This window comes from Desmodus rotundus, chromosome 12, assembly GCF_022682495.2.
Source record: "Desmodus rotundus isolate HL8 chromosome 12, HLdesRot8A.1, whole genome shotgun sequence".
Taxonomy (NCBI): domain Eukaryota; kingdom Metazoa; phylum Chordata; class Mammalia; order Chiroptera; family Phyllostomidae; genus Desmodus; species Desmodus rotundus.
In genome coordinates, this window is record NC_071398.1 from 67245730 (window position 1) to 67272516 (window position 26787).

The 26787-nt window shown below is 44.3% G+C and overlaps 1 protein-coding gene across 4 annotated transcripts in view; it reads right to left on the minus strand.

Moving 5' to 3' along the window:
- The window catches only part of TBX15 (T-box transcription factor 15), a 97867-nt gene that overhangs the window by 9122 nt on the left and 61958 nt on the right, over positions 1 to 26787 (minus strand). For all 4 annotated transcript variants that reach the window (XM_024570383.4, XM_045203916.3, XM_045203914.3 and 1 more), the window contains exons 5-7: positions 26242 to 26409; positions 17081 to 17145; positions 3455 to 3552 (exon numbers count right to left, since the gene is read on the minus strand). In XM_024570383.4, coding sequence (XP_024426151.1) covers positions 3455 to 3552; positions 17081 to 17145; positions 26242 to 26409 — 331 coding nt within the window. The remainder of the gene's footprint in view (positions 1 to 3454; positions 3553 to 17080; positions 17146 to 26241; positions 26410 to 26787) is intronic.

Below are 26787 nucleotides of genomic sequence, written 5' to 3' on the forward strand. Positions count from 1 at the left end.
CAGTGGAGGACAGGGAGGGCTTCCGTCAATGGCAGCTCTGTCTCCTCCTTTCCGTGGGTGCAGACATATTGCCAGTCCTGGGGTCACGGGCCCTGGAGGGCTCCTTTTAGCAAAGCAGTGGTCAGAAACACTTCGAGACACCGCTCACAAACGCTCTCTCAGGTGTGGCTGTACAAACAGCTCCACCTATATTCTACTGGCACATGTCTGAAGATCAGACCATACACTTGACTTCATTAAAATGAAATATGGGCCAACTTAGAGCTAATGCACAAGTTGTTAAACAATAAATTTAGCTGGAAGAATCAACTAAATTTTATAAAGGTTATATTTATTTATTTTTAGAGAGAGGAGAAGGGAGGGAGAAAGGGAGAGAAACATCGATGTGTGGGGAAAACATCAACGGATGGCCTCTTGCACCTCCCCAACCGGAGACCCGGCTCACAACCCAGGCATGTGGCCTGACCTGTACTGAAGCCTGCCAGGGATGAACTAAAATTTTATTTCTAGAAAATTAAAGCTGTACTAAGTAAGAATGGAGGCAGATACCGTGGTCTGGTGGAAACTGTCCTGCCAAGTAAGAGATCCACTGCAGAGTGCTCAGCTCAGCTCTGCCACCACTTAACTGCAGACACAGTGCTAGACTGCTCTGCACCTCAGCTCCTTTTTGTGTAAAAGGCAGAGGATAATGAATCCCATGCATGCTTCCTATAAGAAAAAACAACTATGTAGAACGCCCACTCGATGTTTTTAAAAGCAGAGGATTTGGGTTTTTGCAAAAGTGTGGCTCATTCACCTAAGGGCTTTCCTTGGAATCTTATCAACAGGAGGATCTTAACGAAAGAGAAACAAAAATAATGCAAGGGCAGGGTGAAAAAAGCACCCTTAACCTCGTCCAAGCAGAGGGGCTGACGCAGCCTCCAGCAGCAGTAGCGCAAGACCATCTCGAGCTATGTATTCGACACACCAGACGGTCCTGTGTGTGAGACAGTGAGGTCATATGGACACCTTGGCGAGTCAGTCCTCGTGCGGAGGTCAGGTTCAGTGCCACCCTGCCAAGACTCTCCTCACTGAAAGGTGATTGCTACACCATTGGTCTGCCACTGAGGTTTCCTCTAGAAGTTCACCACTCCCTACCTCTTCTAAGACACACAAACAGTCCCGCACAGATGGCTGCACCTCTTCTCTTCATTTCATGAGTGATACTGTCCAGAGTTACTATAACTCTTAGTCCTTAAGGGAAGAGGGAATGGGTATTGTTACTTTTACATCCTTTGTTAACGTCAAGAAACCAAGCCACATATTTTTTAATAATGAGAATCTGGATCAAGTTCAGTGTATAGTTCAAAAATGTATTTCAATTATACTATTTAATAGGGTCTTGGCTTTTCCTCTAGCCCATCCCACTGCCATATGTATCCAATAATTCAAGCTCATTCCCCCCTCCGAGTCACTGAATAAACGTGACGTTTTACTTCGAAAGTTCAGTTTCTCTTTAACCACAGGTTGCTAAGTTTCACCAATAAGTCTTCATATCGAAAAATTTTCAGTAGAAGCACCATGAAACCTAAAATGCATACACCTAAGCTGCTCCCACGCCTACCCAGTGGCCCCCGGGCAGGTGAAATGCAGTCAGCAGCCCCAACACCACTCCCCATCCACACCCACACATAGGTGGTTGTGCTCCGAGACATAATCAGACAGTGACCCTGCCTCCCTGAGCCACAATGCCACCATGTGACCTCATTCCTTGTTCATTGGGTACTTCCTGGGTGCCAGGCCCTGCAGTAAATCTTGGGGACATGGCAGTGAACACAATGCTACCACCAATGTCTGTTCTCAGGAACTGCCAATATCTCTGCCAGCCTCTTCACACCAGCCTCCATGACACAGATGCTGCTTAGCTAGAGCTTGGAGAGTCCATGAGCAAAGCAAAGGTCTATAAGCAAGAAGCTGTCTCAGAAATACACAAGGTCAAGTGTGTATGTGATACATTTTCACTTATAAGCATGTTTATATGAGGAGCCTCAAAAAAAAGATCATCACTTTCTGGTGGTGAGGAAGCTGGGGCCCAGATACTGAAATAGCTTGCCTGAGGTTATATAGAGTTAGTGACCATCAAGGATAAGGGCCCAGGTTTCCTGACTCCCCATAAAGCCTCTGCCTCAAAAGGGCTACAAAGGCCTAAAAGTAACGCACTGAATATTTACTGTCCTTCTTCTCTCAAAGCTTCATGGGGAGCAAGTCACTTCATAGGGAGGGCTTCCATGTCTCTCCCACTTACGGAAAAGGAGATAGAAATTCTGAATCATTTGCTTCTCCAGATCCCAATGGAGGTGAACATTTTGAACAATCATCAGAAAAGCTATATCTCTTGACCCTGATTCATCTTCCTCTTCGGTATCCATATACAGAGACATAGGGGATGAAGGTGATGGTGATGGTGACGAAGGTGATGGTGGTGATGACGACAACCACAGCTAGCTGTACCGAGCGGTTCCTATGTTTTTACATGCATGATCTCATCTAATATTCACGAGAATTCTATTACATTTCCTCATTTTGCAGATGAAAAATTAAGTGTCATAAAGGATGAGGGACTAGACCAAGTTCACAAAGCTTGGAAGGAACAACGATAAGAGCCTAACCCAAGCGCCTATGCTTTTCATCTCTATATTCATCTTAAACCAAGAACGGTGGCCTTTCAGTGGAACAGAATAGGCTCAGTCTATCATTTTGATTGGTGTCACTTTTGAGCAGGACAAGACTGGAGAGGGGAACTCAGAGGTGTCTGACTCGGTGGGAACCTGTCACTCCGGTACCTGATGAACAGGGGAGTCACTGAGCCCTCTGTACACGTGGCCACCAGTCTCCCAGCCTGAGCTGTAAGGGAAGGGATGTTAGAAACTGGGTGAAAAGCACAGAGCAGGGGGCACGGGGGAGTCTACCCAGCCCATCACCTTGAGAAGCGTGTTCCACAGGATCAAAAGAGGAGAGAGCACGAGTTACAGCTCCAGGCGGGTTTACAGCAGCCCCCTCCTCACTTTCAGACCCAGGGTAATTTATTCCCATGGTCCAAAGCTAAGTTTTTTTCTCATCCACAAATCTAAGAAAACCTATAAGGCTGCCATGAGGAATAAATGAAGTTATTATGAAGATCTCTTCAAACGCCAAGGGCAAGTGATAGAAAAGATCCTCTCCCCACCGTCATAATCTTGCCTGTATGACCTCACTTTTAGGAAGGCAGAGGGAGTGTGGGGCTCCAGGGGAGGCGCTGCCCCTGGAACCAGCCTGATTGCACAAGTGGCGATGCTTTTGTTATTTGCAGAGCAACCAAGTTCTCTTCGTTCCAGAGAAATCAGGCTTGGCTGGGGGCCAGGTGTGCTATATTCAGTTCAGCTGCCACTCTCTCCCTGGCCCTATCTCTGAGCAGAGGCCTTGCCCAGGGCTTTACCTTGCTGCTTCTGCATGGTGGTGAAGTCCTCAAAGGTGAGTGTGCGCACAGGGGGTCTCCAGAACGCGTAAGTCTCCATGATGGCTTCCAGTCCAGTTCTGCAGAGAGAAAAGCCAGCAAAGGAAGTTGTAAATAATCCCAAGAAATGCACTGACTTTTTACAGATTCTGGGTGGTTTGTCTGGCAAGTGGTGTATACAAAGGCATGCATGAGAGACAGCACCACCAGGAAATGAGTCTGGCAGAGCACAAGGCACAGATGACACTGGGTGGCGGGAGGAAGAAGAAATGAACCCAATTCAGATGATCTGCAAGCAAGTCATAACTACGATGGAATTTCACTCTGACCTTCTTCAAAGGAGGTTTGGTCTGCATGAAAGAGATAACACGTTAAGATCAGGGATGCTAATATCACAAACAGAGTTGAGCACAGAGTAGCATTGGCTGTGTCCCTGGCACAGGACAATGTCATCATCATTACCAGAGTGCACTGACCCAGCCTGTCCCAGAGTCAACTCCACCACTGGGTACGTGGAGTCAATGAACCTGACAAGCAGGGCAATAGAAATAAAAGGTGAGGTAAGCAATCAAACACACCTGCATTTCTGTTGCAACAAGAAATACCTATTTGAAGGCAAAGAGAGGGATTGATCCCAGAAATTATACATCAAGCAAAAAGACCGATCCACTTCTGCAAATATTTATCTGTATTTTGTAATCTAATAATCAAGCTGAACTTTGAGGGTCAGATACTTGGGACTGTCAGACTTCAGAAAACACCCAGGAGTTTGCAGATACATTTAAGGCTTCTGTTTCACTGATATTGGAAGCTCCATTAATTGAACTATGCACGCACTCCTACTTTACCCTGCAATCAGTTCTCTCTGTATCATGTCAGTGAGGTGTTGAGGGACATCAATTTAACATAATTATCCAAGTTATCTCAGACATATTCTTGCTGATATCCCATATCGCCAAAACAGAGTATTGAAGTTGGGGTTTCATGTAAAACTTTGAACACAGCTTCTGACATTTGACTTTTCTTTAAAATTAACTGCTTCTCTCTAAGTGGAGGAGGGGCAAGTTCAAATACAGTGGAGAAGGTTGGAGGAAGGGGGTAGAGAAGTGGCATAAGTCACTGGACTGTAACATGGTGGCCTTTCCTGGAAGAGACAAGCTTTCACTCTTGAGATGCACCTTAGGCTGCCTTTCGGTCTCCCTAGGTAAAGCATTTCCAGAATTCTCTCCAGTCTTGCACACCAGGAAGAAAGTGAGAACAAATATTCTTTCCTTATAAATGACTCTAAGAGCCCCTGAGGTTCTTCTTAGATGAGCTGCTGATATACTGATTGGCTCTTTGTGTTGGAAAATTTCCTCTCTGAACAGGCCTTACTTGCACAGTTAACTTTCTAAAGTCTTCTCTGGAATCTTGGAGGCTTTAAATACACCAATGTTGGCAAATCAAACTCTGTATTTTTAGAAGAGGTGGAGAGAAGAGGGTGTTGCATGGTGTTTATTAGCTGTTAATCTGTTAAAAGTAGGAATAGAAGACATCTCCACCTAGTCACCTACATTAATGCTGAATACAGTACATGAAACTATTTGTGGAGAGAAAGAGTCCCAGCAGTTAGGAAGTTCAGGATAATAAGGGGATAGGCAGGTAAAGCCACACTGAGCTCTTTGTTTTGGAATGTTAGTGGCCCATTAGAGCATCTTAGGGGTCCCTTTGGTGGCATGGGAGGCTCACTGCCAATGGCAGGATATTTATTGTTCCACCTCCTATTCCATTCTTCCCGAGAGCATGTACTGATGATGGTGACAAAATATTAGCTCAAGGACAAAGAACAGTCTCTTCTCATTTCATAATAAGGTGACAGAAGAAGACTGCAAAGTATCAGTAACACATTGATATACTACCAATATTAAATTCATTAAAGAAAGAGAAGATGAACTTTGATTTCATTTTCATAACAGGCAAAAAGACTGTAGCAAATGTATTAATAATTTTATTTAAAGCAGTCAGTTCTATATAGGAGAGTGACCATTTCCCCAGATCTAAAATCCAACTGAAAGACTGAGTTGTAGAATCATAGATTTAAAAAATAGAGATACTGGGTGTCATCAACTTCTACTTTCTCTGACACCATCTGGGGTAGTAATCCAGCCTCTGTTGGAGTATTTCCCAAAGAAACCATTCAATTTTTTGACAAATCCATTAGAAAGTTCTCCCTGACTTTGGGCCGAAATCTCTAATGTAACTTTACCCTCTGGCTCCATTACCAATGGGTAAACGGTGAGAGTGCGCAGCATTCCCACATCCTCGTCCGGAAGACCTGCCTTAGCTGTGAAGAGTATAATGGATAACATGCCACATAGGGATGCACCCGTGGTCATGCAGTTCAGGGGTCGGTCACAACAAGGGCTATTCTGATGATGGAATTGAGGGGTAGGGGTCATGGCTACCCAGAAATACTGGCTAAGACCACACATTCCTACCAACACTTTACGAATCCACTGCGGATCCATCTCTCATAGATTTATCCTAGACTGAATCTATGTATTCAGAATATATTTCTTCTTAGAAAAATTAATCATTATCTGTTTATAACATGCCACATCTTCTTTGTCTTCAAACCACATTGAGCTTCATTGGCAAGATCTAATTGTTACAAAGTACCAGTTCTCTACATCCGGACTTAGGAACGCGCCATGGCAACATTCGGATTAGATAATCCACCTCCCTCAGCACTAGCACGTCTGCTTGGGATCCCATGCCTTTCTCTGTCCCGATGCTTAGCACGTTGCCTGTTACATGGCAAGACATCAATGGACACGAGTCATTATTCCATGAACTTTAAGCAGCATTCATTTTTCAAAGCCTAAAATTTAGGAAAACAACTTGAAGTAAAATCAAGACCCTGAAGACAGGGTCTAGTATTGGAGACTTGGGAATTATTTCTATTGCTGATGGTACCTTTCTTGACTCAGGTCTCAGCCAGATTTCAGTTTTCCTTTGGTTTCTTCCATTCTGGTCACAGAATTTCTGACCTTGGACAGAGTCTGAGTGCCCTAGCCAAGGTCGGCCAGTTCCACCCTCCTCTTCTCTTACAAGAGTCCTTGCCAACCGTCTATTAACACCTTCCGCCACTTGATGTCTTTTGTAACACATTGTTTACTTATTCGTCATCGTTATAGCCTATTTTTTATCTCAAGGTTCTTAAATGTGAATTCATTGTCTAACATAAAAAAAAAGTGGCCTTAGGTAACCACATATCATTAACATGTTCCACAGGGTAAGCCACTCTGGGTTTGCTGCATACCAGAGACCTGATGTCATCTCTGAGGTTTGCAATCAGAAATGATCACACTGGCAAGTGTCCCTCTCTTGCTTACTTTTCCCTGTTTTCTCCAGTGACAACAGAGGCCATATCCAAACTGTTTTTGTTCAGTCCTTTGGCTGTAATCACCTCTTTGCTTTCCAGGCCTTTTCTCTTTAGACTTTTCAGTCTGCTCCCTGGCCAAACCAACAGAAACTGCTGAAGAGGCAGGAGAAAAGAAAAGAGAGGAGACAAGCCAAAGAGCTCTTGCAAACTGATGATGCCTTGAGATCAACTGATTTGGAAAAATAGCCAGACTATAGAGAAATATTCTTCCAAACTTCTCATTCAAAAAAGTTGCTGGGACCATCCATTTGCAGTTCAGCAAATATTGGTAATTAAAATAATTACAACTATGTTCATGAGCCTATTAGGTGGCACGCCAATGCATGGTTCTGCTTCTTATTTGTCTTGAGACAGAGAGCTACTTTTATGTTTCTCCTGTTTATTTTCTCCCTAGTTCTGCCTCTGGACTCTTCCCCAATCCTATTTGCTGGTAACAAAGGGAACGTATATGCCACGAGTTGATAAAACCATTGATCATCTCTCAATAGAGGACAGTCAAGAGCTAAGGCAAGTCTACTGATCAAGATCTTGAAGTCATAAGGAGTTATCTAACCAGGAAAACAATTATGCTAGAGTCAGGAGATATGAAGGTGAAAAAAGACACAAGATCTTTATCCTTTAGGTGCGTCCTGTTCAACAAAAAGAGCACACACAAATGACTGATTTCTGAATTATGTGATAAATGCCACACCGGAGACATGTAGATGCCACGGAGCACTGAGCAAGAAGTATTAAATATGCCTGAAAACCCAAGGAATAGTCTATAAAGTCCAGTTATTTAAGCTCCATATTAAAGGGTACTCAGCAGTTTTCTACACAGAGGCAGAAAGAACTTTCCTAGTAGAGTTATCCCTGTGTGCAAAGACTCGGAGGCATAAAAGAGAAGGTGTGTTCTGGGAACTGAAAATAGTTCACAGTGACAGAAGCTCTGGGTACAAGGTGAGGGTGGGGGACGTGGGAACACCAATGGATGTTTATTCCGTGTCAGCTGTCAGCTGCTTAGATTTTATCCCACGGGCAGCACTATGCCTCTGAGCAACCTTCCTTCCTCTTCCTGTTCCAACATTTGAAAAGATACAAAACAAGAATATACTGTTCTCTGAGATCTCATTACTGTATCTCAACTGCCAAATCCTTTCTCTGAGACTGCCCTTGGTCCACCAAGGTGAGGTCAAACCCTCTACACAGCCTTCTCCTTCACTGGCTCTGGAATCGGCTCCTACATCTAGATAGATTCCTCTGAGTATTTGTTACCTGGGGATATTCTTAAAAGACCCCCCACCAGAAGTCTGCAAATTGGCAAAACAAAACAAAGCAAGCCATCACCCAAAACTTGGTTTTGGATGGTACAACAAATAAATCTATGTGGTTACTTGGCTGTCACTGATGCGCCTTACAATGGTTTGGCAGAGCAGGTAGCTGTCCAATGGACAACCGCTTGGAGCTGAGTTAAAATAGTTTCTTATGCAGTGATCCCAACCTGGGAACCCCGTCCCTTTGAGCGAAGGCAGTCCATAAGGAGTTTTCACGGCCTCGGGAGGCACAATAAAAAGCCATGAAAACACAAAGCAGGCTGACTAAAATACTAAGTTCCCTTGCATTTGAATGGAATGGTCTAACTTGAATTTGGTAATACTGACCCTGGACTCCAGTTGTCCTCCTGAAGGAGAAGAAGCTCATGGATGTCAAAATAGGGGAGCTGCCAAACTGGATACTGATGTGGATTTCATCCCAAAGGCATTGCTGGAGCGTTTCAAAGAGGTTACTACTGGTGTCACAGCAAGTATGTCAGCGGGAAGAAAGAGGGCGTCGCTGGGGCTTCTACAGTGCAGGCAGCTTCCGTCCCTTTCAACTGCTGCCGGTCTTACAAGGAATCAGACATGAGTGCAACGGGAGTGCCACTGAAGACGGCCCAGTGTGGACTCCACATTCCTGACCATGACCTTTGCCCAGCACCGCTGGGTCCCTTCATATTGTAATTAACTCCTAATAAAAGATGACTGGTAAAAAAAAATGGGGGGGGGTGATACTGAATCACATGAGGGGCAGATTAGCATAGTGGTTAAGAACACAAGCTCTGGAGACAGACCGCCTTGGTTCAGAGGGCAGCCCGGCTGCTACGAATGCCAACTCGGCCGTGTGACATAACCTTTCCACACCTAAGTCTCCTATCTGTAAAATGGGGGCCATGGTACTGCTCCCTCCTAATCATGACTTAATAAACACAGATTGATCGGAGACAAAATACATCAAAACAAGAGAGAAAACAATGAAAACCTGAGGACCACTGGTCTAACTGAAGCAAAAGCAATCCCCCCGATGGCTCAGGTGGCGACTCATAACCAGAGCAAACACTCTTACTTCACTGGAATTCAGAGCTGCGTCTGCCCTCTGGCTCCGGATCGAATGTGGAGGGATCTGTGTGTTACCTCATTCCGTTTCTCATTCTCTCCTCCGAGAACCAAAAACGTGTCCCTCAAGTCTCCGTAGGCCTCATTATCTTGCAGATATTTCAGACTCCAATATGTTAGCCATTAAAAAGACGTCACTCTGTTAGATGACACCATCGCTGGGCAAGAGCCATAGATAATAAAACAGCTGCCAACCTTCCGTGGCAAATCCACATGGCCGAAAGGACAACGGTGGAAAAGGTTCATGACAGAGGAGGGAGAACAAATAACAAGGCAGAGAAAAATGTGAAATACCGTAAGCCAGGGGACGTGATGAACAGCTCTGGCCTGGATGAACAGGAGGAGTCTGGCAGGAGGCGGCTGCCTGAGTCCAGTACGGGGCCAGCTACCTTGAACTGTAGATGCAGTTGCGCTGGCTGGAGAGGGAGTCCAGCGCTGATTACTCCCATAGCTCTGCTCAATGTCACTCGTGCCAGGGATAACAAAAGAGTGTGCAAAATCTACGGAGGCTAGAAAGATTGCCAGGAAAGAACAGGAGGAGATTGGCTGGAAAAAGCACAGCCAATGGCTCCAGGGAGAACAAATGAAAATACAGAAATTGAAAGTGAGATGCTTAGAAAGTCGTGCTGGTGGAAAGAAGGCAAGTGGTCCGCTCATTGGCTCTACGCTGGCTACGTGAGCCTTCAAGAGTGACAGGGAATCCAAGGTGGATGAGGGCAAGGTTTTCTGTTGGCTGGCAAGCTGAGACTAGCAGAGGAGGGTGACATCATTCTCTGGATGCTGTCCCTGCTGCATGTGCAAATTCTGAAAGCTACTAACTCACTGTTCTTGGTGCTACCATCAGTAAAATGGGTACACTGAGCCAATACCGATCAGCTCGGAGATGAAAGTGGACAACTTGGACCACAGATGCTATATGAAGTGCTTATTGCTCTTATTTGTATATTTATAATTTAAATGACTAGAAATAAATATCAGGTTGAACTGTATAAAATTACTGCTATTTTATCATTTTGACCTACAAATACAGTAACTTTTTGTGTTCAGCTTGATAGATAGGTAAGGGTGTAGACAAGATTTCAGATACTTGGTTGTAACAGAATTCTACTAACTGATTGTAACAGATCCGCCCTGCCCCATTTCTCCCCTGACTCCCACAGAAATGTTGTTTCTTGTGGGATCTAAGCAAAGATGAACTGGCCCAGGGCCGATGTCTAGCTGACTTTTCCTTCTCCTGTTTGCGAACTTCAGCCACTCTACTTCCTCATCTCACAGTCCTCTTGCTGGCTGCACACTCCTCTTCAGTGGCTGTTGTGAGGAGAGGCTGGGCCTTTACTGGGGTTCCTGTCTGTGTCAAAGGAGATGGTTTCTTCCTCTGTGAACATGGCCTTGGGATAACAGCTGCTTAAGAGGGAGGCACAGAAAAATTCTTTACTCCCAAGTATTTTCCCCACCACGAGTAGAGACCTCTCCGTTTGGGTTAAATATGAGTCTTGTTAAGTATCCTCTTCCAACAAGCAAATCCATCCATCCCTGTAATGCAATTAATGGCTCCATTTTTAGATCCCAACCCCCTGAAACGTTATGTAACAGGATACCAGGCGCCTGGAAGGGCTACCACCAGCCACGTTCCCGGCCAATGGCAGGGGCGGCTAACAGCTCAGGCTCAGGTTGCTTCCTACACCGCATCCTGCGGACCCTATCGTTTTCTCAGTGAGGGATCACCTAGTGAAACTATTAGCCCATAGGAACCAACCTCGCCATCATTCAGGGCCTGCCACCAGCTCCTTTCTGATGGTTCCAAGTTGTGGAATTTGAGTGTCCAGGCTCAAGCCTGCAAGGGTGGACTCCACAGAAAAAAAGATGCCCTCCTGAAAAGGTACACCAGCTCCCTGAGCTACAGAAGGGCCACTCTACCTGGGACCTACTGTGAGACCAACGGCAGTGGCTTCTGGGGCAGCATGCCCGCTGGGAGCGTGGGGAGGAAGACACGTCACGTGGGACAGCACCCCTCGCAGTTATCTTAGATGCAGTGAGGCTGGGAGTAAGGGGAGAGCCCGGCGTCAAAGACCGGAGTCATACACTTATGACACTTTTAAAACAAGTTCATGGAACCTCTCACTCCCCACACAGATCAAATTTTTAATCCTCTCCTTTTCATGTATGTGTTTGCTTTGGAGGAAGTCCCTGGGAATTATATAAAATTTCCCAAGCTGACTTGGGCTTTCTGTAAAATCTTGGCAGCCACCCCTAACAGGCACAAGGCTCTCACACTAGATGTGGGCCAAGGGCCCCCCCAGAGTCCGCTTCTCCGGCTGCCCCTCACAGTGCAAGGTCTGCGGTCAGATCGCTCCCTCTAGCTGAGCATGGTGGGCTGTCCAGGCATGTGGGCGGGCGTACCTCCCGCGGCCGCTTCTTGACCACGAGACTCAGTGCAAAGACTATTGCTTCTCTCCAGTTTCATCACCTTTGTCTTCTGTTTGGCACCGGTTTCCCATTGGGGTGGCACCCCCACAAAGATGTAATCTTTCCTCTCAGTTTGCTATGGAGTGACCTTTCTCAACCAAGCCTTACTCTGCTCGGGCTCAGGCCCTGAGACCCCTTCTTTCCTGAGGCTCCCAGGCTCTGAGACGGACTGGGTGTCCTCGGTGGGCCTGAAGGCTGCATGTGTCTAATCTGCAATGAGGGTAAATCAGTGTCTCACAGCAGCAGTCTGGCTCGGACTGGACTCAATTATTGCCTTTAGTCTTTCAAACTAAGCTTCTTTATAAATTCACTGCTGTTCCCCTTCTTATTTGGTGTCCAAAACTAACTCCCCACTGTTGCTGTACCTGACTCTCCCTTGCTTGGGGAAGGCTTTCTCACTCTAGAGTTCCTGGCTTTTAATTTCTCTACCACTCCCCAACTCTGGTTACTGTTTTGTAACTAAATGAACAAGTATTATTTTACTCTGTACACCTGGCACTATAGGAAAAAAGGACCTAAAAATAGAAACCTGAAAAAGGTACAGCCCCATTCCCAGGAGCCTATATTCTAGCCGGGGCAGAGCCCCCGGACACAGACCACAGGACAGAAAGTCACCTCGGGTTGAGGGGACCTACTTTCCCCTGGGAGCAGGAAGGTGTTACTGTCTCCTCCTGGCAGGAGACAGCTCCCAGAGGGAACTCTGGGTACTGTGCCTGATTGAAGGTCTGATTACAGTAAACGTGTATTGACCTACTCCCCAGACAAAGCCAGCTTTGGACCGCATCTTTTTTTTATCCTCGCCCGAGGACATATTATCACTGTTTTTAGAGAGAGAGGAAGGGAGAAAGAGAAATATCAATGCAAGAGACAAGCATTGATTGGTTGGACCACATAATTTCTGAGAAATCTAGAAGGAGGAACGATTTCCCTCCCATTGTAAAGACGAGGTCTGGAAGCAAAATCGGCCAGGGTTTCCATTCCAAAAGGCCCGGGTGTCTACTACTCTTCCCCCGCCCCCGCACACTCACATACATGAACACACACAAACACACAAACACATACATGTGAGCACACACGTGCACACTCTTCTGGTGGAGACTTCTGAATAGGGACATAGTTACATGGGAATGAAATTGAAGCTCCACAAGTCAAGCCTGCAGGGTGCTGCCTCTCACACTGAGGTGTGTGAATGACGCTTCCTAAAGAAGTAGGGAGAACTGCGACAGGCTAGGATGCTGGTGACACCACAGGGCTGACACTGTGGACTCCCTGGGGCTCCTGCTGGGGTTCTGGAAGGCCCCATAAATACCACCTCTTGTCCTTATTCCAACGCAGAATAAATTCCCAGAGAGACCTAGGAGTCTAATGCAATGGAGGCCAGAACACCAGTGCGACTAGCGATGAAAGTGTCTGGAGACTATGACACAGGTATGAAGGCTGTGAGTGGGCCAGAACTCCCCTGGAATAAGCTGGCTCCCCCAAACTGTGGGCTTCCTCTGCTGGGCTTACCATACAACAGAGAGAGCCCAGAAAGTCAGCGCTCTGCAGACGAGCAGGTCCTGAAGAAGTCCTCCTCCCAGGCTCAGCAATGAGATCAGTCACTCTGGTTCCCACCGAGGGGAAGAGAAAGCGATTGGGCTAGAAGCCAGGAATATTTCTCCAAGGATATCACTTTGCATTAAAATGGGGAGAATGGGAACTAAGCATCCTTACCCCAGGCACCCTCAGAGGACATTGCCATCAATCCAGCTGTGTGAGAGGGCTGGCGCTGCCTTGACAGGCTCACGGGCCAAGAGACTGACATGGGGCATCTAAAGAGACTGTCGTGGGTGGCTGTGTCCTCCCCATCGTTCCCCTCACATGCCTCCCTTCCTAGATCATGCTGTGGTGGATTGAGATCAACAAACCTGAACGTGTTTTGGTTTGAGGTTTGGCAAATTCTGTAACTCCAAAGTATTCCACAAATGTTTTGTGTTCTGCAAAACCAAAAAACACCAGCCGAGTGCTTTCCCCCCTAATTTTTAAGCCCATGTGTTTAAAAGGAAATGTAATCCGTATGTTTGGGGTACATTTATATGCAACTCGACAAACTATGCTCGTCTGTATGAGTCATTTGACGTCTAACAGGCATGGGGAAGATCACGGATTTGTAAGAACTCAATTAGCAGGAGGAAGGCAATAGACAAGGCACTGGTTGGAAGGCGAGGAACTGGGCTCTGATGTTGGCACAGAACCACCAGGAGATTTACAGACAATCCTCTAGATCCTCAATCCTTCCCATCTGCAAAATGGCCTTAATAATTCTTGCCCTCATGAGATCCTGCAGGCAGCTAGCGAGGACTGCATTGTGATAGCCAGGTAATTTTGAGATTTTTGAGGAGAAAATACAAGGGCCACTGTACTTGCACCAACGAGTTTATTTTACCCTGGCTTCCCGGAGGCCAGAGGATGGACTGGCTTCTATCTTTAATGATTCATCCTCGCTCCATAGTGAGACAGGTGACTTCAGTGTCATTGTTTCACCTGTTAGGCAAGTTCAGCCTGACTTCCTGTCCTCTACTTGGGAACCCCTTGTTCACAGGGGTGGAGAAAGCAGATGTCAATGTCCTGGGGAAGTGCACAAAGACAGGCAGAGAATATTCATGTTGTTTTATTTGGAAAATTGAGTAATATCTTTAAATAGATGAAGGATTTTTAGGGAAAAAATTCTGTTCTTCATATCTGTTGAACATAAAATAAGTCCGGTTTAAATTGTTGGCACGATAGAGCAGAAAGTGCACAGGCTTTGAAGTTGGGCGGACTTGGGCTTTAGTCCCTGGTCCAACTCCACTGCGTGACGTTAGGAAAGCTGCTTAAGCTCTCTGAGCCTCAGTTTCCCTATTTGTAAAACACAGGTTGTTTTGAAAATTGGAAGGAATAAAAGTAAAAGGTCTGGAACACAGTCAGTGCTCAATCTCAGATAACTTCTACAATTACTAATATTACTTAAAATAGCCTTCAGGTTTTAATGGGACTTACTGAGGAATTTCCATACGATCAGAGAAATAACTAGATAAAGCACGGAAATGGGATAATGGGGATCCACAGTTCTACTTTCCTGGAGTCCTTGCACAGAGCCATTCACCAGGCAGGACCGACAGTTGCAGAGCCATAAGCTACTCACCAGCCTTAAGGGCAAGAACAGACTAAGGCCACAGGATGTTCCAAGGTCCCTTTTGCCCCCTGAGGAGACAGGAGGACCTCAGGGCTTGAAGTGAGATGCCATCACAACTTCCTAACCAGAGGCAAATGCTTCAAGAGACATGGCCGTATTCTCAAGTCCATTAAGATGGGGCTCCAATTCCCACAGAATAGCTCTAACACTGGTCCATGCAGCCGATCTATTCTAATTTTCTGTTCCAGGCCATGCTTCTGAAAAACAAGGACTCCAATGGGAGAGTAAAGCAAAGGAAAAAGGGAAAGCTTTGGCACACCAAGAAGAAAATAAATGCTCTACACGCCACTGGAGACACAGGAGAAAAGAAAAAGAAAGCGCTTGAACAACTAAAGACAGCAGGGCTGGCTGGCCCCAGGACAAACAGAGTTGTGTTGAGAGCAGAAATTCTTACCTTCTAGTCATAGACCTTGTTGAGAATCTGAAGGAAGCTACAGAGCTCTCCCTAGAAAATGCACACCTGCTCACCCACACACAATTTTACTTACAATACCTGGAAACTCACAGAGCCCCTAGATTCCAAGTTAAAGATCTTAAATACCCTAGAGGCTTCTCTATGAAAGCAAGCTTCTACTGTGGCTCCTACCATTAACAAGGTCCTTGGTGAGCTGGAGTTCCAGTCCTGAAAAGGACCCAGCAGGAAACAGCTCACAGGCACATAGAAACTTGTTGGGACAAAGAGGACTGTCCCTCTGAAATGAAAGGAATAGGTATTCGTTCTTCATTGGCTAAATTTTGAAAGCAAAGACTTTTGTCTTGTTTTAAACAAAGACCCGTTGAACAGGAAAGTATTTGGCCTGGAGTCCATATGCCCGAGTTCTCATTGAGCCACATCACCAACTAGTTGCTTGACCTAAAACATATTACTCAATTTTGTCATCTGCAAACTGGAAGCTTAAGTGGATTTTACTTTATTCAATGGGTGTGACCTTAAAAAACTCTGAGGTAAATAAAATTTTATAGACATCTAAATGTATTTGAAATATACAATAAGGGTTTCATAAAGTACTTTCATAAATCATTTTGTAAAGGAAATGATCACTACAACCAATTTTTATCATAAATCTGGATTTGAATATAAGGGGCCACAAAGTTTATGAAGTGATTCTAAATATAAAAGTAGTTTATCTGAAATCTCTTGCAGAGAAAATAGCAAAGGTAACTCCTGATGACCTGGGTCATTCCAATGTAAAGAAATGCCCCCAGTTTGGAAAATGTCTCAACGCCAAGTAAATAGTTCTCACAAAGCCTGCACCTTTGTAAGAATTGTGTGTTGCATTTGCTGTCTCGGTGTGGTTTCTGTAAAATTAAATTTTCTGATTGAATAACCTTAGATCAATCTGGTTTCCCTGGCAATTCCAGGTCTCTCCTAACTCTCCATGGGTAACCGGTTTTACATGTAATTTTAGACAGGAGGGATGCAGAGAGAAGAGAGGAGAATTAGCTAGAACAACCTATAGTCTCTAAGGCCATTTACAACAGGAGCAAAGAGTCCTACACACGGCAGCAATTCCTAAGGGTCTCACTGTACAACAACCTACTCATGATGACCACGTTAGGCCGCCCAGGATGGTGTGCTATAGAAACCCTCTCTAATAAAGTAGAAAACATCTAACATGTTTTGGAAATATTTCCCAGAAAAAATGGTTGCGTTTTTTTTAACAAAGTTATAGCTCTTAAAGGTAATAATTTTGTGAAAAATTGTACTTGTCCACAATTACCTGATGATGAGATATCACTGTAGGTGCTGTAGGCACATATGGATGCTTTTCAGGAAAAGCAGCAATCTTGCGATGATCATAAATCACATCAAATTTGTTTTAAGCAACTGAATTACCAAGTATGAGATCGAGGGGAAACTACCATGAGGGATTCGATCTGCTAGTTTAATTTAGTGTGTTAGAGAATCTGGATAATTCAGCCTTTCAGGGGACAGCTTTCTCACTCTTCGATCAGCTGTTTCTCTTTGCACAGTGGCTTAACGTGCAGGTGTTTTCCAAAAAGCAGGAGCCAGAAGCCACCGATGGGGTGTGGTGGGGATAATGTCACATAGAAAAGAAATGTCCATGAGTCTCTTTCCCAATTGTTCTTACCTGTTTCTTCCAGAATCTCTGAATCCTTTAGCAAAAGGGTTCCGGTCAATTTTTAATCTGGTGATCTGGAAACCAACAAAAAAGCATGAATTGTATTTTCATGAATGGACTTCCTTTTTGGTTGCTCCTAAAAAATTTAACAAAAATCACTCTAGTAATAACAGCTAGTGCTTCTATTTAGTTTCTTTTTAGTTGGAGATTTACACTGAAGTTGATACAGGGCCAGGGCCTGGCACACGTATGTCCGACCCACTTGACCCACATCTCCCTAAAAAACAAGGTTTTCCCAGTATGACTCCATAAACTCTTTTTTTACTCACCTTTCTTGCCTCAAATGGTGATAAACAAAACAAAAGTACTGAAATGGAAAACTGGGTCCATGGTATATGAAACACAGGAGATCCCTGAAAAGTGTTTATTGATTGAAGGAGTAAATAAGTGAGTGAATAATGAATGAATGGATTCAGCTAATCTAATCAGGTAGAATCACCAAGACAACCTGCACACCTAAAGGATGCAAATCACTGACTGTATTAACCATTTTACTTAAGTTGTGCCATTCCAGTCACTAGGGATTGTTCCTTTAATGACCTCACATGGTCTCATAAAAGACACAAGAAGTAACTATTCTTTTGTCTTAAAAACATGTGACTAGATGGGGCAGAATGCAGCGTGCCTCCTCGAGTCTCCAAGGCTCACAAGAGAATCCGAAGAAATGGAGAGGTAGCTTCAGAAGGCTGAGCAAACCCAATGCAAACAACTGTGGGGCGCAGCTCGAACAAGTCCCTAGGAGCCATCTGGTTAACCTCCACTCAGTGCATAAGTACCTATCCTGTCCTATCCTAGTTCCCTCAATCTCTGCAGTGGCTGTACAGATTATCCTGGTGCCTCTAAACTAGAAGAAGCCTGACCAGTAAATTCCATATGCACCCCAGTGTTTCCACTTTCAGCTTTGGTCACGGGACCCATTTCAATAACTGTATGCCTAAATCTGATGTTAATGACTTACTACATTCAAGTAACAGAGACATTCAAGCAATAGGGGTTGGGGCTAGGGAGCTCAGTAAAGGAGGGAAGGCACTCTCAATAAAAAATAATTCTAGAAATAAGGGAATCTCCTTATTTGAGATCATCTTTTTTCCCCTGATAATTGCAGAACTTATCACTAAGATGTTCGAGTTCTTTCCAATGGTGCAAATCTTCCATCAGATGGAATTTCCCAAAGCCACAGTCTTTACAAGTCTTTAAAGTGCAATGTGAGATTCTGATGAACAAACTTGAAAGTACCAAAGTTATTTTTCCCCTCAACATCCCTTGCCTTTAGAATGGCATACTAATAATGTAGCACTAATAATGCAGCAAAAGCAATTTTACATCTATTTTATAGACCAGAGCAGGAGCCTGAAGCTTCAGCTTTCCAAAGTCCACTGTCTGCCACATGGATACTGAATTGAGTTTAAAGACTGTCACTGTGTTCTGTTTTTGACTTAAAATCAGTTCTTTCTTTCTTCATAGTCCACAGCAATAAACCACACACCACATTTTCTTTTCAAGTTGGGGTTATAATATTTTATTTTCTCTTTCAAGTTGGCTTACCCTGTCCAACTCATTTATGATAGGGGTTTCTGATATATGATTGTGCTGCCGTGTTTCGGGGGCCTCCTAAGACCCTGTAAATATAACGACATTCTGCATCATGGGCCCGGGAGTAATTGTTGAAAACCCGTTTCCCACAATTCACTGGATCTCAGGCCAAGGGGCCTGCATGGAGATTTAATAGGCAAATGCCACCAAATGTTAGGAAAAACAACACCTCTATACTTGTTTCAAAGCTTTTAATGTGAGATTCAGTGAACTTTATCAAGACTATTGTTCTACTATTCATTATGGATTTATTATCAAGCGCCTATTGTGTACAAAGCAATGTGATAGGTTGCACAGCTGGCAGAATGGTGGACAGTCAGTATGTGATTGTGTATCAGCTTTCCCCCCAACCCAAGAAGCTTATAATCTAGAAGAGGAAAGCAGACATAGACACTAATAATTACAAGGTAAAATAGAAAGTGATTAGGTTTGCCATAAAGGCAGAGTGCCATGAGAGCTTAGAGAAGGTAGGGATTAGTCCAGGATGAAGGACTCTGAGGTCTCACTTTGGAGGTAGTACATGAGCTACATTTGACTAGTTAATTTTCAACCCTACCCCATAATTATGTTTATCAATTAGACCCTAATATGCGTCTGTCTCTATCTCCCTACTGTAGACCTGGTCACCATCATCCATTGACTAAACTACTCTAAATAACCTTCACACTGATCTCCCTTCTTCCATTTTTGTCCCCGTCCAATCTCCTCTACACAGCAACCAAGGTGGTCTTTGTACAGCAACCAAGGTGGTCTTTGTTAACAAGTCACTGGGCCATGACATTCTTTTCTATGGTTACTGCTATGCTCAGAATGCAGTCCGAGCTCCATGCCTGGCCTGGCAGGACAAGCCTGCCCTGGTTCCTGCCTACCTCTCTGTCCCCACCCACACTCCTCTGTTCCTGATGCATAGGCTCCAGCCCACCTGGGCTGCTCCCAGTGCTGGAATGTGCCACGCTCGCTCCCTGCTCAGGCCCCTCACACTCACTCTCTCTCCAGACAAAAACACTCTTTTCTATACTCTTCACACAGCTGACTCCTCCTCTTCCTCCCAAGTCTCACTCTAAATGTTACCTCCTGAGAGAGGGCCCCCTCGAACACCCCTCCAAAATAGCATACCTCTACTCTCTTGAACTGCATCCTCTTTAATTCCATCTTGGCTCTTAACCCAGTTGGCAATTATACATTTATTTTATTGCTCACATATTTACTATTTGTCTCTCCCCTGGTCTACTGGTAGGAACCCTGTCTATGTTACAGACCATTTTACTAGGCAGAATGTAATACGACATGCTATTCATGCTTAGTAAATATTTGTTCAATGAATGAATGAATGAGTAAATGAAGGATGATGTGGGAAGCAGGGATCGCCAATCCCAAAGCCGTATCAAGCCTTAGAGACTATAGACCAAACAATTCCCTCAATCCTATTTGCTTTCACTGGAGGCAATGCAGACAAAAGTCTTAAATGTCCTTCCAGTGAGCACAAGGTCTATTAGTAGCTCCCTGTGCAGCCAAAGCTTTTCTACAGGAGTCATGTTCAAGCTCGGTTCAATGATAATGAGGAGACATAGAAAAACAGAGACTGTGAAAGTATTTTTCTTCACTGATTTGTATCATCTGAGTTATTGAAGACTGGCCCGTTAGGGGGTGGTTGCTGGCCTGGCACCATTAATTTTAATCATTTTCACTGACTTTTTTGACTACTAACATAGAGGCAGTTAATAAATGAGATACTATACCCCAGAATGCACAACACAGATATAATTGCACGACCTACAAAGAAAATGAGATCTTGAGTATGATTTTACAGAACCAAGGATGAAAGGGCCTGCCCTAATGAACACTCTTTAGTCTTATTTTTTATCATATTGTTTGAAGGGTGTTCCATTGGAATTTAAGAAACCAAACCTTAGCCTGTATGGAAAAAAAAAGTTTTTACACTGATCTGATTGGAAAGTTAGGGTAAAACTGTCTCACTAGTTCAAGATATAATGAGTGACTCAGAAATCCTATTAGATTTGCTTACACAAACCTGGCTGTGGTTGCTGACTTTCTAGCTGGTTCATGTAGCCAATTCTCATCAAGAAATGAGACTGTGTTACCTGAGGAGAATGGGGCTGTATCTTTTTGAAATCTAGTTTAGTTTCCTGTTTGGAAAAAAAAAAAAAACCTCTCAAGGTTCAGCAGGCTTTTTCCCTTAGAGAAGACAAAGATTCTGTAATGGAAATTTCCTGCTAATTCCATGAGGACATGTTGGCGTCAGCCTCTTCCAAGAAAAAGCATAAAGTGTGGAGTCACCTCTATTCCAACTTCTACCACCTTATTCTCCACGATGAGATTCTGGGCATGGTGCACCCTCCTCTCTGCCACAGGCCAGCCAAGTTGGCACTCTGAGAGCAAATAACAGTAATAATAACTTCAGTATGCTAGCAGCCCCGGGAGTCTATGGGTCAGTCAGCAAGGGTGGGAGAAAGAAATAGGAAAGGGGGAAAGAAAAGCATAAGATGTTTCATGAAATAGAAAGTCTTTCTTCACACTTCACTATTTATATCTAAAAAAGCAGAACCACAGACATATAAAGAAACTGGTAGTAGAAGTGTGGCAGCTAATCATTCATTCAATCATTTTCCAAGGATATATCCAGAGTTCTGCACTGTGGGACAGACACGAATGTCTTAGAATCATGGAGATGAAAGTGTCCTTCATCTTGACTAGTGGCTTCTGGGCTTCAAAATTTCACAGGCCAGCCCTGGGTGGTATGGCTCAGTGGATTGAGCACTGGCCCATGAACCAAAAGGTCATCAGTTCGATTCCCAGTCAGGGTAAGTGCCTGGGTTGCAGGCCAGGTCCCCAGTTGGGGGTGTGCGAGAGGCAACTGATCCAATGTTTCTCTCCTTCTCTTTCTCCCCTCTTTTCCTTCTCTCTAAATAAATCAACAAATAAATCTTTAAAAAATTTCCATAGGCCAATTCTAATTTCCCCCTTCCAATTCAAATATCTTCCAATATTTGAAAGATCGACATTGACATTCCAATTGTTTATTCTACCAAGTGAAGAGAGTTAACACTTACTATCTCTTGCCATCATTATTTCATAAAATACATGAAATTTTCACATCAAAAAAGTAGAAAGGACAAAATTTTAAAATGTAAGGTCTATTAAAGTGAATGCTTGCATGTATAAAGAGTCCCTATCTATGCTGTATTTTTCCTCTTTTCAGGAGACCATAAAAATCTTCTCCATTGACTGGTGACCAAGAAGCACTGATTCAGACCAAACCACCAACTCGCAAATGAAAATACTGAGGTGGGCTGATCTGCCAAAGGCAGTACTCCCAACCTGGTGTTCTCCACCATGTCGCACTGTTTTTTGTAGAATGTGCAACCATTGTTTTCCAAAAGCTTTTTTAAAACATTGAGAGGAAGGCTGGACACACACAGGTCAGCAAGTGAGAGGGTCATGAGAGAGGTACCCTCCCTAATAGTTCTACGAGGAAAGCTCATTTGCAACCGGAAATGTAAGGAAGGTGGTACGGGATTGTCTATGCACCAAACTTGAAGAACGGAAGGAATCTAAGCAGATAAAGATGACGGGGATGGGTGTTCCTGCAGAGACAACAGCACATGCAAAAGTAAGGCAGCTACCAAGTACAGGCAGTAAAATTCGAACCACATTGCTGAACTCTTGGGGATGCCTAACGAGAATTAATGAAAAATAAGCCTAGACATGTAGTTGGTAATCAGCCACAGGGGACCTTAATTGACAGGCTTGGGATCCTGGTCTTGGCTCCCAAGGCACTGAGGATTCACGGACAATTTTTGACACAGAAATGATGCAGTCAGAGCCGTGCTTTTGGAAGATCCAACTGGCAATGAATATATGTGATGCCTGGTGAGACAATAAGCTTGCAGCCCTGGTGACTCCGGAAGCTATCGCAACAGCCCAAGGTGGGGGGGCAGGAGGGGTAGGCCACAAGGTGGGGAGGTCAGGTCCAGAACAAGGGCAAAAGCAATGAGATTAGAAAGAAGAAAATATTCCATCAGTACAAGAAGCAGAGTTTAATGGCAGATTGGATGTGGGAGAGTTGGGTGTCCAGCCTGGGAGACAAGATGGAAGTCAACAGGAAACACAGGCTTCAACAGAGGAGAGGACTGGGAGGAGTCACAAATGGATAGTATGTTTGGAGTATTTTGTTTACCAGCAACAAAACAGCAATGTCCTCACCTCTCAAGTGTGGACTCACTAGAACTGCATTGGTCTAGGATATTGTAGAGGTTGGAATAAGTGCAGACATGAACACTCATAATTTTCAACATTTGAAAATTGTGTGTCAACGGCCTCTGTTTGATAACAACAAATTGCTCCCAACCCTCATTAAAAAGCATGCAGGAAAAAAGGAAGGAGAAATGATAAATTCAGAGCTACCAGAGACCTTCGAAAGTATAGGCCAACTGCTCATTTTCTGGAAGAATAAATCTGAGCCCAGAAAGAAAACATGACTTGCTCAGAGTGACACAGGTAGTCAGTAGGAAATTTAGGACTAGAGCCCGGTCTCCAAATGTCGGGTGCACTGCTGTGTGTGGACGAGACACTGCCTTCCCTGAGGAAACTGGGTAACCTTGCCTGCCTCCCTCCATTGTCCTTTCTTCATTGTGTTCCTCCAAGCAAGCTCCTGAGAACAATGATCCGACCACTGGCTTTTTTCCTGTGTACTCTCATAGAACTCCTAACCACCCCCTTCAAAAGAAATATAAGAAGTAAACAATTTTGCCATAAAATATTAATTGTGCTCACTCTGGAAGGCTGAGGGCAATAAAAACACAGTAATCAGTGAATATAGCTCACGAAAGAGAACAGTTTATGCTGCCCGGCCTCTTCAAGAGAAGTCTGAAAATGATTGTTTAGCTCACAGCTCTGACTTACAAGACGCAGACCTCAAGGTTCCTGGGGGAAAGAGCTGAGGTTAGTTTGCTTTATTACAAGTCACTGCATTACATTAAATCATATCTACACAGCCGAAGGGAATGTTAAACAATCGTGCTCGTTGATTTATCCAGGGACGGGAGGCTTGTTAAACAAGCTGTTATCTTGACTTCAAAATGGGCAGAACTGAGCATGACTCATCCATTTTGAATGTCTGCATATCACGAATTCACCAACATGACATGAGCACAGAGAGATCAAAGTAGTTACCTATTGATTATAATTTCTTCAAGAGCCAAGGCGGCTCCTCCAATTCCTGACAGTCCCCTTTCTCCTTAATGAGCAATTTCTTTAAAACGGACTCTACTCCCCGCTCTCCTTCAGGTCTGTGTGGACCTGGTCATTTAGCAATGTCAGCTGACTGCCATTAATTAGACTCCAGGCTGGTGTCAAGTGACTTTATGCACGCTCCCTTGTCTAGTACTCACGGGGCTGGGACATTTCGGACCGGGAAACACAGGTTGAAATGGGGTAAGAAAGTTGTTCACGGTCATATAATTCATTAGCAGAAAAGTCAGAAACTGAACCAGGTATGTCTGTTGCCACATCCCTTGATCTTAATCACGGTTTCCTGCCCCCACCAAGCCACCATGGCCCCGCCCCAGTCCAGGTATAGACAAAATATTTATACAAGGAGAATGTACTCAGATGCAGGAAAGTGCCTATAAGAGAAGGCCAAGGAAGAGAAAGGGGTCTCAGGTACCCACGTTTGGTTTTCGTTCATTGTGGCCATGAGCTGTAGCTTTCCCGTTTCAGCCTGAGTTACCGTAGTGACCCTCCTAGCCTCTAGAACTGATCTCAATGAGTTCACTCATCACTGTTCTAGTTTGTCCTACAAACTAAATCCTAAAGTTGTAGAATTTATTGCCACATCTCTGCCTTGGCGAATAGTCTTGGGATAAAGTCTGATCCATTATTCAGAGAACTCAGACTCGTACTTTCCCTCTTCCAACCACAGTTCATCCCCAGGGTCCAGACACTCCAAGGACCAAGTCTGTGTTGCTGCTCTATTTTCTATCAGAGCTTGAGAAATCTTGATTGTTTGAGTTTTCTGTAAGGATCCTCCATGGCCCTTACAATTTTACCATTTAAGGTGTCCAAGAGGATTCAATAGTTTCTAAATAGTGCCCAAAGAAAACTAAAGCTCTTCTTATACTGTAGATCAAACATGGCATTCACAAGGGAAATCTGAAACTGGGAATGCACTAGAGCTGCTGAGAAAACTTAACATTTACCAGACTCAGGGGTTGTTGCATTTCAAATTCCTCTGAAGGTAAGAACATCTAAGGACCCTTATTCAGATGTATCATGAAAGACAGAAACACTCTTCCTGTATGAACCCACTATATAAGGCGCCTTTACACAGTAAGCACTCGATCAATACTCAGTAAATGAGTGCTTTTCCTCTACTGCTTTCTTTGTCAGAGCACCATGCAGAGTATCAAATACAAAAGGGAGTGAGTACCACAGTGCGATTTCATTTTGCTGCAAGCAGGTCCAAAATAAAAAAAGTATGCAGACTTTCAAGCAAAATGAGCAAAAACATTTTGTTTCAAGGAAAAGGATTCACTGCAGGATCCTATTAATCAGACAATTTGCCAAAAGATGAAATACAATCTAGTTTACAAAAATGATATTCACATGTACCTTTTAGGAATTGCACTAAGTTAGATCATTTGTATATCCCCCCACCAAAAAAAATCATCGTTCAGAAGGCCCAATAATTCCACGCTTGGTCTCTCTCCCCCGCCCCCACCCACATACCTCCTACCTTAGTCTGGCTAATTCAGAGATACATCTCAACATTAGAAAAAGCATCAGCTCTTCCAGGAAAACTTCCCTCATTCTCCCAAAAAACAAACACCACCCTGTCTACATCTATTGTTAAATTATTCCACTGTATTATCATTATGTATATACATGTCTTTTCATTCAACTAAAACTCTGTTTAGGGAGAAGTCTTACCTGTTCAATTTCTCTACTAAGCTTGGAATATTATCAGTTCTCACTCAATATTTATGGAATGAATAGATGTATTACTGACATTAAAACATACAGATCTTAGGGTGTAACTGGTGATCACACATAAGTGAATTTAGACTGAAAGTGTAGGTGAAGCTGTGGGTCTTGAATAGAATTTCAGAGGTCCGGTGAGTTTAATGTAGCCAGGTGCAGAAATACACGAGAGAGGGAAGGAATGAACCAAACCCCAGTACTGTTCCATGATGAAGAACACTTGCCAGGATGCGGTAGAGATTGTGAACGTGGTACGCGTACAGAGAGACATGAAGATGACTGAGGAGGTTTGCTCCTCTTGGGCAAAGATGTTGTCTCTGATCTAAATCTAGATCGTGCCAGCTGCCACTAGGCATTACTGCCTTGTCATCACCAGTGCCTTGGGAGCCCGCAAGCCTGCTGTCTCTCGTTCCCTGCCCCTCAGTGCCATGGAGAGGACTAAGTGTTTCTTACCAAAAGTCTGAGTAAGCTCCTTTAAGAGCAGATACAGCAGAAGACTCTCAAAGGCAGCCTCTTACCTGCTGGTTCTGATAGGCCGTGACCGTGGTGAACACAGTCTCGGGAAAGTTGAACGTCTTCACTCCATCCCCAACGGGGACAGGTTTGGTGGGTGAAAGGTCGCTGCTGAAATCCTTGCGAATCACATGAACTCGGGGCTGGTATTTGTGCATGGAGTGCAGAATGATCTGAAATGAGAAGGAAACATGAAGCCAGGGTTGGCTGTAAGGTCCCTTCATCTTCTCAAGCTCTCGTGCAAATAAAATCACAGAATAGAAGCATTACAGAAAGAGCACAGATGGGGGTAAAATGTACAGAAAACCAGAACCCGATTACTTGCCCACGGCAGGAAGGACTAAGTAGCTGGGGAGCATTGCACGGAAGCGTACAGCACAGCATCCCCATCGTGGGATGTGGAGGCAATGTTTGCTTTACCTGAGTAAATACTGAATGACTGTTCTGCTACCCGCAGACTTCACTCCACTAAAAGGTCTCAGACCCTCTACCCCATGACAGTGATCCCTCCTGCTTCGAACTTGCAGCATGGGCTCACGCTGTCTTTAAAT